Here is a 10,200-nt window from a genome sequence, read left to right as displayed (position 1 = left end):
GATTAGGTTTATTTTTTGTGAGTATAACATTAATTTTTATTTTTAGTAATTTTATTGACATTTTAAATATTTAATTTGTGGATAAAAACATTTATTGTTCTTAATTAAAATCAGTTAATTAGTTGAGATTTAAAATTTGAAAAAGAAAAAAGTTGACTAGTTAGGGGAAGACTTGAAGTCAAGTCGGATATCGCTAGGGAGACAATGGATTATTTATACAATGTGTATAAATAATGTGTACAATGGGCTGTTGAGTTACAAAATGAACATATTTCATACTATCTAGAATAATCATCCGAGTACTAACAATAATAAACATCTTCTCAAAAGTTTAAACTGATTTTAAGGTTCACTAAGGATCTTTTGGATCTAAGGCTTTAATACCATATCATGATACCACTCATCCAAAAAGCTTTAGCTGATGGGAAAAAATAACACTAATGATTATATCTCTAATACTCCCTAAATCTCCATTGTCCACATTCTATAAATATTCCATTGGCTCCTCATTCTTTCCCAGTCAAGTCTTGTGAAATTGGCAAAGAAAGCGTTGTGTGTTTAAATGTGATGTTGTGGATAGTAAGGAGCACATACGCAGATAGAGGAAGGTGATAAAACAAACCATGTGTGCTATACATTCATCAAATCTGCTTCTTTTTCTGCTTGTTCTTTTGTGGATGGTTTTTGTAGCAGCAGCACAATTAGGCCCAAACTGCAAGAAGTCAAGTAATTGCTGCGGCAACGTGAACATTCCGTTCCCGTTTGGGACCACCAAGGAGTCCTCCCTCGCCCCCGAATTCCTCATCCACTGCACCAACCATGTCCCTTACTTGGCCTCCGACCTACAAGTCCTAAGCATATCTGTGGACCCCGCTGAACTCCGAGTTTCATTGCCGGTAGCCAGTGATTGCTACCAGAACAACACAAGCAAGAATAATGAAACCGATCAGTTATTCTTCTTTGAAAACTATAGCATCTCATGGAGCCGAAACGTGTTCTTAACCGTTGGCTGTGACACACTGGGAATAGTCGTGGGGTATTCGTTTCCCCATTCAGGCCGTTCTAAACCCTATGCTAAGACATGCTTATCCTACTGCCAAGATTTCGGTGATGCAAAGACTGGGTCCTGTACTGGCACTGGTTGCTGCCGTATCAACATACCCGAGCCCGAGGTCAAAGAAGAAGTGTTAACGGTAATCTCTTATAGTTTTGAAAACTCGCTATTGAACAACAGTCGGAAAATTGAGTTCAACGCTTGCGGTTATGCGTTTGTGGCGGAGGAGAAAGGAGGCTACGAATTTGTGTCCAGCGATCTGAAGAACAACGAGTTTAAGAATACTGAGTTTCCGGTGGTGCTGGATTGGAGTGTTGGGAACCAGACCTGTGAAGAAGCCAAGAAGAAGAATTCCAGCTATGCATGTAAAGGCCCAAACACCACGTGTCAGCCTTCAGAGAAGCGTCCTGGTTACCTATGCAAATGCCTTCCTGGTTTTCAGGGTAATCCTTATCACCATGATGGTTGCCTGGAAGGTATGTATTTTGGCTTGCTAGTAGCTACACTAAAATTAATTACTAAATTAATTTTAAAAATCTTTTAATATTTTTTTAAAAATAATTATTTATGTGTAATTTACTTTTTTTTCCAGTATATTACCACAATATATGATTTGATTTTATATCATCAATTTCTTACAAATTATTTAACGATGGGCCCGTATTTAGTTAAATTCAAATTCATCCAACACCTGGAATGATCTGAAAGGTGCTTTAATTTGGACTTAAAAAAATAGTTCGAAAGTGGTGAGAAAAGTACTTCGTATTATGCATAAATCAATAAGAGTCTTATGCAGGTTTATAAAGATTAGAATGGAAAAATATTTGGATTAGAGAGAGTATTTATGAAGATGGTGATGACTTAGTCACCACTTCTGAATCTCCCCCCTTAATTATAGTCGTGGTACCTGTTTTTAGAATGATCTTGGATCTGGAGTTCTTCTATTGGGTCCAACTATATTTTGGATCATGACTTTATTTGAGACATGATGAAAACAACTACAAAACATCTCTTTTGGCCACTCGCGCTGTTTGACTGACTTTTTTAAATATTGAATTTTATATTTTAAATTCTAAATAAATTTTAGTCTCTTTATAAAATAAAATTAAAATAGTAATTTTGACAATTAAAAAATTGACTAATATTATTTATTGTAAAAACTAATTTTCTATATTACTACTGCTATTATTGTTGTTGTTGATATACGCTTGACTCCAAAATGAGAAGTATGGAGTAGTACGGCATAAATTCCAGCAAATGCAAAACGAAGCGAACAAAATCATAGTTGTTATTATTATCTAATGGTGGCAACATAACCCATCCATACAATTACATTTAGATTTATCAGTAAACAAATATTTACATTGAGGATATGGGGTTATGGGGACTGTGTATGGATAGAATATATGAGTGAATTTACTTTTAACTTTTTGCTGTTTCGGTAGATGCAGAATTGGTGCATATCTGAATCATTTTAAGCTGTAAATTTTGCAGTACTCTTTTGGAACTCTGTTTTCCTTTTCCTCTATCATGTTTGAGGGCTATTGACCTGTCATACAAATCTCTTATTTGGTTGAAACATTCAATATGTTAAACCATTAATATAACCCCCCAATTTCCTCTATTTTCTTTATATTATTACTTCTGCGAAAGTAATGCAACTTCACATGATAATTTAACTATAGAACCTTTTCGCTTAAAACCGACTCCTCCTTACCCATTTTGTGAAAATCATATGCAATAATATTTGTATGGAAAATTATAAGTAACCAACAACATTTTTGAATAATATATGAACAATATGAATTAATAGAATTAAAAGAGTAAATTAATCTTAAATTTAATTAGTAACATTAAATTAAGATATAATATATTTTTATTTAATTGATAATTGTTGGGCAAAAAACCATATTGAGCCAGAGCAAGAAACTTGTAACCAAAATGCGCCAAATTCAATTTCGTTTCAGCAATGAGCCAAAGTGTATTTTAATACAATTCGAACCAAGCTGGTTCGAATTGCACTCCTTCATAATTCGAACCAAGATGGTTCGATTTAGTGTTTTACGTTTTTGAATAATTCGAACCAAGATGGTTCGAACTTCTCCCATACATAATTCGAACCAGTATGGTTCGAACTTCAATAACACTGTCAGTGCATTCGTGGAGAGATGGCGTCCCGAGACGCACACTTTTCATATGCCGTTCGGAGAGTGCACGATCACACTCCATGACGTGGCATACCAGCTGGGTTTGCCAGTCGATGGCCGTTACGTGAGCGGGTGCCTGTCAGAGTTCCATATATACATCGATGGAGGCCGTCCACCCTGGGTCTGGTTCCAGGAGTTGCTAGGAGTTATACCTCCTCCCAGTCAGGTTCAGAAGTACGCAGTGAACTGCAGCTGGTTTCAGGAGACCTTTGGTGAGTGCCCTGAGGATGCAGATGATGACACTGTTCGCCGATATGTCCGTGCGTACATCATGATGTTGCTAGGCACGCAGTTGTTTGCGGACAAGTCTGGAGGCTTAGGATAGACCGGTTACAGTCCAGGGAGGTTAGTCTTCTAATTAATAACTGATGCATTTTAGTTAAATATTTTACACTTGGGTCGTACAGTTGCCCTGATAAGGGTGGGTTTGTTCTGCAGTTTATATGGATGCCGTACAATAGCCCCGACGTACTTCAGGTGTTGCACCCGGAGGTTTTGGAGCCTCGGCACATGGCGGTGTGGCGCAGTGTGACCGCGCTGAAACTTTTCTGCATGTGGCTTAATATGGTTTTTTGCCCATAATTGTTCATATTATTTAAGACAGTCATTGTTTACCTAGCACTCTCCTATTCGTATATATTGTCATAATTAATAACTAAGCTTACTCATTCCTTTCAGATATTAACGAGTGCCTTGGACCCAATGATTGCGTCGAACACGCAACATGCCACAACGACCCACCAGGAAACTACACGTGTAAGTGTCCAAAGGGACTGAAAGGAGATGGGAGAAACAGTGGAACAAAATGCCAAAAGCCCAAACCCGACACACAGATCATACTCATAATTGCATTGAGTGAGTCAGCCACAACCATGTAGCATTATTGTTTTAATTATTTTTTCTCGATTATTCCATATATGGTGGAGCTTATAAGATTAGAGAAAAAAAAAGTTTTAGGATGCCAAAGAGATTGTGTTTACTATATAAAAGATAGATTAGATAATAACTAAATTGATTAAATTAATAATAGTTAACAAATGATTGTTTGTGTCCAGGTATTAGTGTGTGTGTGATAGCCCTACTCGTGGCGTGCTCTTCCATTTACTGCGCTTTGAAAAAGAGAAAGCTGATTAAACTGAAAGAACACTTGTTTCAACAAAATGGTGGGCTATTGTTACAACAACAAATTGCAACACATCATCAAGGATCAACTCAAACAGCTAAAGTCTTCAGTGTGGAAGAGTTAAAGAAAGCCACCAACAACTTCGATGAATGCAATGTCCTTGGCCAAGGTGGTCAAGGAACCGTTTACAAAGGACTCTTATTGGACAACAGAGTTGTAGCAATCAAAATGTCAAAAATCAGTGACATTAGTCAAGTTGAGCATTTCATCAATGAAGTGGTTGTACTCTCCCAAATCAACCATAGAAACGTGGTTAAGCTCTTGGGTTGTTGCTTAGAAACAAAGGTTCCCCTGCTTGTTTATGAGTTCGTTCCAAATGGTACTATCCATGATCATCTTCATAGTTATACACAAATATCATCAGAGCTTACATGGAAAGTAAGATTGAGAATAGCGGCAGAAACTGCTGAAGCCTTGGCTTACTTGCATTTTGCAACTTCCATTCCCATCATACACAGAGATGTGAAAACCAGTAACATACTCCTTGATCGTGATCTAACCGCAAAGGTTTCCGATTTCGGAGCTTCAAGGATTGTTCCTCTTGATAAAACACAGATAACCACATTGGTGCAAGGAACATTAGGGTATCTTGACCCTGAATACTTTCACACAAGCAAGTTGACTGAGAAAAGCGATGTGTATAGTTTCGGAGTTGTGCTGGCGGAGCTACTTACCGCGAGGAAAGCACTCGCTTTTGATGTGCCTGAAGATGAGAAGAACCTTGCAAAACACTTTGTACGTTCAATGGAAGAGGGACGTTTACTTGAAATTGTGGAGAAGCACATTGTAGAAGAGGCAAAAGAGGAGGCACTTGCTGAATTTGGCAATATTGCATTGAGATGCTTGAAGTTGAAGGGAGAGGAAAGACCTTCAATGAAACAAGTGGCAATGGAACTTGAGAGACTTAGAGTTGAGGAATGCGGCAACAACAAAGTGATTATTGCATCCTCATCTGCCTTTCATGTTGAAGATGGGAGTGGTGTAATAAGTGATATTAGTACTGGGGTTGATGCCTTAAACCTAGATTCCATGTCATTATTGGGTAATGGAAGATGACAATGCATGTTCATATTTGTATAACCAATAAGTTTATATCCATGCATCTTTAATTTACTCGAGACTTATTTGCTAATGCATCTTCTAAAGAATGCTTGGCAAGAAGATAAAAAGTAGTAAAAATATATGTCTGTATTTCTTATTTCGAAATAGAAAAAGAGGATTATGTTATATATACACAAGAGCAAATTTTACCGTTCATCAAATCTTTTAAAATTTGTATGAGATTTTTAGATGCTAAAAGACTATAGAATTTGTATTTACATGATAACTTACTATTTTTTAGAAGAATGTATTTAAATGGAAGAAAAAAACAAAAACTATGGTTTTTGGATTTTGTTTTGGACTTGTAAAATGAATTATTCAATATCTTCAAATAAATAATTGATTGTTGTGTGTGGCAGGCAGGTTTGTATTTGAATCTTAGCTTCATGCATCAATAATTAATGAATAACATGGCGCCTTAAGTTTCATAATTATTGATTTTTTCAATACTGATGCATGCAATAATCATGTACGGAAATGGGGTCTATCTAAAATCAGCTCAACTCTTTTGAGCTTATCTAATGCACCATACAATCTGAAGCATTATATTAGATTGATAATAAATCTAATGGTTTATATTTAATCTATAAATAATTTATTAAAATTTACAAATAACTTATTAAAATTTATACTAAAAAACAACAAATTTTAATATTTTAACTTTGTTCCAACAATAATATCTAAATTTGCTAACCCTCGTTTCAGCTCCTGAAAGAACTTCCCAAAAAAACCTGTCATCACGGTCATGGAAGACCACCGTCATAGAAGACAGCCGCTTCTTCTTTCTGTGCCGGCGACAGAAGGGGATGATTTGGTGACCCCTCAGTCCATAGGTTAAAAAGTTGCAACCTTTTTGGTTTCTTTCGTGGGAAGTGAATGGTTCTTTTGCATGCATGTGAGTATTAGATAATGAATCTTTGGTAGAATTTGGAGTCAGTTTTGTGTTGAATTTTGTTAATTTTAGGTGAGAATGCGGTGGATGGAGAAAAATCAAGTGCTGCGGCGGCTTTGGCGGCGGCTGCTACTGCAGGCCGAATGAAGAATCCGTCAGTGAAATCGAAATCAGGACCTAAGACAGCATGGCGGAAGCTCCTTTCTCAGTGTTCTCAGGTTTGGTTTTTCGCTGTGAATTGGGTGTGCAAATTTTTTGACGTCTTTTTTTGTCTCTTGGAGTACTTTAATGGTTTTTGCATTATGGAATTGGAATGTATGGTTAAAGTTGATCTATTGGAGTTATTTTAACGGATATTGAACTGCTTTGTCTTGAATTTTGCACTTGACCTGCAAATTTGAATGATTGGTTGATTTTGCAAGATACTTTCTGCATTATGGGAACTGATGACTGAAGTTTAAAAAAATGCTTCTAATGCTGCATATTATGACTTCAGCATATTCTTGCTTTTCAGATGATCAACCTGCTAAAAGCAATTATGAAAACTCCTCATTGTATGTGTTGGAATGGTTATTACCAAGAATTGGACTTCCAGACAAGATTATAGTGAAGGATGTAAGAACATTATGTGTAAATCGTGATTTTAACTTTTAAGTTAATCAAATTTGGCTTTTATTAGATTCATTTTTTACTTTTTGCTAAACTTGTAGGATGGTGCTTTTGTTGATTCATGAACTATGGTTGTGGACGGTGCCAATTATGGGTGAAGAATTCTTTAATATTTCAGTTTATGTTTGTTGTGCTGCTAGCTGATGTAAATATAGGTTTAGGAACTAATAGATGTATTGGGTATATATTTTGTTGTGCTCACGCAAATGAAAATATATATTTTTGTCATTGTGAAATACCTCACTAGGTGGTGGATATATCACCTGAAAATATGTATTTTTATCATTGTGAAATACCTCACTAGGTGGTGGATATATTACCATTTTGTTTGTGCAGTTAGCATGTGTGGCTTGCAAAATATTCTCCAAGACTATTCTCAAAACTGGCTCCCTTCAAATTCTGTAATTGAGCAAAACCCGGCTTTCTTCAACACTAGAGACATTGTCATCTTGAAGATTATTCCCGGCTTCCCTATTCTTACCAAGGTGAATTACATGCGTTCTTTTACTTCCATTGAAGCTGAGCAATCCATTCGGTCACAACATAAGTAAAGTTCACGTTTGGTAACTATTTCTGTCTCACACAACATTACTCTATTTTGCTGAGTCTCTAGTTTTTCTTTCTTCATTCTGTTTTACATTTTGTTATTCTTCATTGTTATTAATGTCTTGCATCATTCATACAGCTTTTCCAACAAGAGATAACTTCTGCAGTTACGATTTTGCTTATGGTGCATCAATAATATTCAATCATTGTAATACTCAGAGGAATTCTGAGAAACATGACAATGATAATAACAGCAACAGAGGAAGGTTCTTGAGGACATAAGTGGTTAGGAAACCTCATGACTAAAGTGGTACGGACGGCTGAACTAACGATTTTTCTTTTTTTTTTCGAAAAAAAAATCATTTCATGAAAATTTGTATATTACCTGAGAAGGAATATCTACTTTATAATGTTGGAATAACTTTGATTACCTCAATATGAAAATTTGTATGTGGTGGTTGAAACTTTCTTACAGAAAGCAACTAAGCAACCAGGGACAATAATGGACACAATCTAAGAGATTCAAGAGTGCCATGACACACTGATTGATATAGAGAGCAGCCTCAATGAGCTTCATCAAGTGTTCTTGGACATGATTGTTTTGGTCCAATCACAAGGTAAGCAACTCAATGACATACAAAGCCACGAGTCAAGAGCCAATTCGTATGTCTGCCGTGGGTCCGGCAGTTTTAGTTTGCAAGGAAGCACCAGAAGAATACCGGAAGTCCATCTTCATTGCCATCATAATATTGATTTATTATATTGATTATAGTCCTTCTTATTGATCATTATCATATTTACCTTTTGAATTTCGGTTCATGTATATGTTACACTCTAAAATTCTTCCAAACCATCTGATAATAAATTTCAGGCGCATGAACTAAAGTTTAGCAGATAAATATAATTTTGCTTTAATTAATGGGATATTGATTGGTGGCTATGAACAAATTGGACTAATTCAAAACATTTCCCTTTTCAAGATTGAGACTTTCATGTTCATGGTCTAGAAGGTTATACTTGTAGTGAAATAAGAGTGGCAAAGTTTGACAAATGAAACAGTACAACACTAATAAAATGAAAAGTATAGAGAATTCAGAATATTTAAATGGTTAAAGAATGAAAAGGGAATGAATTAAGATGATGATGAAGACAATCTTGAAGAATGTCATAGTCTGTCCAATTGCATTCACTAACCTTCTCCATTAGTTGATAGCAGCTCGTTATAATTGGGGTTTAATTCATTAATAGCCACTCTAATCTCTTTTGCATGCATATAATTTTGTTTTTGGGGATTTTGAAAATTTTTTTTACATGTATCACATGCTATAAATATTGTTGAATTACCTTGCTTGGAGTTTATATATTGGAGGAATGAGATTAGTTGTTTTGCACCCTTAAACGGTTAAACCTATGGTCTAAGATTTTTTTTCTATTCTCTTGTGCATTGTTGATTAAGAATTGCATGTTTTGTTAGAAGAATAACAAAAATTAGTCGATAGTGTAGCAACAACTATGTTTATCCCATTTTATGATAAGTGAATAGTTGAATAGCAAACACTAAAATCTTTGAGGATCAAGAAAAGCTGAAAGTTTCCACCTCAAACCATCAAAGAAGATAAGCAATTAAAAATAGGAATATATTACCAATGCATTAACCAACTGTTTAAACGTATTATTTACTCACTGTAAACACTATTTGCATCTCTTTTTATATATTATAACTAGAGTGAGACCCGCGCAATGGGCGGAGAGATAGATTACTTATATTATAAATAGATTTTAATAAATGTTATATTAAAAATATTTTAGAGAACATATTATAAATAGATTTCGAAAAATGACTTGGATTCAAATTAGTTTTTTTCTTCCTTTACAAAATTTGGATTCAAATTCTAATATGAGAGGTAACATGTGCCCAATGACTTGGATCAAAGATTTGCAATATGAAATAATGTAAGAGAGAAAATAAAATAAAATTACAGCAGTAACACCTTTGAGAAAACGCCAACATAAAAGACTAAAATTAGTATTAATATAGGAACTGAGGTATATAGGTAGGTATGTGACAGCACTGTACTATACCAAGACAGGCTGGTGGTCATTAGTAGATGCTCCATTTGCATAAGCGGTCTGCACTATACTAAGACAGGCTTGGTAGTTGTTCTTTGTGCCTTCTTTCTCATTAAGAATGCTTAGTTGCTCTCGAATAAACAAGGCAATCAGAGAAAGTATCCCATCAACAAGATCAATTGCTCCACTGCTTAGTTGCTCTCGGATGTACAGTAAACTAAACAAGTCTATCAGCATCTCCATTCAAACTAGCACACCTGCAAACTAGAACTAACTCCATTTGTAATTATCATCATAAAAATCATTAAAATAGCAATGGTCATAGGAATAATTTTGTTGATTATGTAAACCAATTTTTATTTTATCATCATAAGAATAATTTTAAGGATTATGTAAATCAATTTTTATTTTATTTTATTTTTATCAATTCCAGGTTACAAATTTATAATTTTCAATAAAATGAATAAAATTTGAACTT

At 35.0% G+C, this 10,200-nt stretch overlaps 2 protein-coding genes across 10 annotated transcripts; both read left to right on the top strand.

Annotated features, from left to right (window-relative positions):
- On the top strand, positions 530-5,609 carry LOC107608344 (wall-associated receptor kinase 2-like). Its single transcript, XM_016310161.2, has 3 exons — positions 530-1,530; positions 3,940-4,116; positions 4,317-5,609. The coding sequence occupies exons 1-3, from the start codon at positions 624-626 to the stop codon at positions 5,498-5,500; spliced, it is 2,268 nt and encodes a 755-aa protein (XP_016165647.1). The 5' UTR covers positions 530-623; the 3' UTR covers positions 5,501-5,609.
- LOC107605994 lies at positions 6,239-9,051 on the top strand. Of its 9 annotated transcripts, none has more exons than XR_002350491.1 (6): positions 6,307-6,378; positions 6,510-6,655; positions 6,952-7,052; positions 7,148-7,200; positions 7,443-7,669; positions 7,792-7,925. XR_002350491.1 is itself a non-coding variant. In XM_021106340.1 (4 exons), the coding sequence occupies exons 1-3, from the start codon at positions 6,291-6,293 to the stop codon at positions 7,042-7,044; spliced, it is 351 nt and encodes a 116-aa protein (XP_020961999.1). In that variant the 5' UTR covers positions 6,241-6,290; the 3' UTR covers positions 7,045-7,052; positions 8,128-9,051. The 9 variants fall into 9 exon arrangements, 5 of the variants coding, with proteins under 5 accessions (XP_020962001.1, XP_020962000.1, XP_020961999.1 ...); XR_001612586.2 differs by having other exon boundaries at positions 6,510-6,679; XR_002350492.1 differs by having other exon boundaries at positions 6,510-6,679; positions 7,820-7,908.

The sequence above is a fragment of the Arachis ipaensis genome, chromosome B07, assembly GCF_000816755.2.
Source record: "Arachis ipaensis cultivar K30076 chromosome B07, Araip1.1, whole genome shotgun sequence".
Taxonomy (NCBI): Eukaryota; Viridiplantae; Streptophyta; class Magnoliopsida; order Fabales; family Fabaceae; genus Arachis; species Arachis ipaensis.
Note: the sequence above shows the minus strand (reverse complement) of the source record. Positions and strands in the feature narration are given on the sequence as shown.

Bases quoted from the DNA above. Each gene is read 5' to 3' on its own strand.
- LOC107605994 (XM_021106340.1), top strand. From the start codon at position 6,291: ATGGAAGACCACCGTCATAGAAGACAGCCGCTTCTTCTTTCTGTGCCG. The intron at 6,379-6,509 runs GTTAAAAAGTTG...TGTTAATTTTAG, and splicing joins GGTGACCCCTCAGTCCATAG to GTGAGAATGCGGTGGATGGA. The intron at 6,680-6,951 runs GTGTGCAAATTT...CTTGCTTTTCAG, and splicing joins GGTTTTTCGCTGTGAATTGG to ATGATCAACCTGCTAAAAGC.
- LOC107608344 (XM_016310161.2), top strand. From the start codon at position 624: ATGTGTGCTATACATTCATCAAATCTGCTTCTTTTTCTGCTTGTTCTT. The intron at 1,531-3,939 runs GTATGTATTTTG...CATTCCTTTCAG, and splicing joins CCATGATGGTTGCCTGGAAG to ATATTAACGAGTGCCTTGGA. The intron at 4,117-4,316 runs GTGAGTCAGCCA...GTTTGTGTCCAG, and splicing joins CATACTCATAATTGCATTGA to GTATTAGTGTGTGTGTGATA.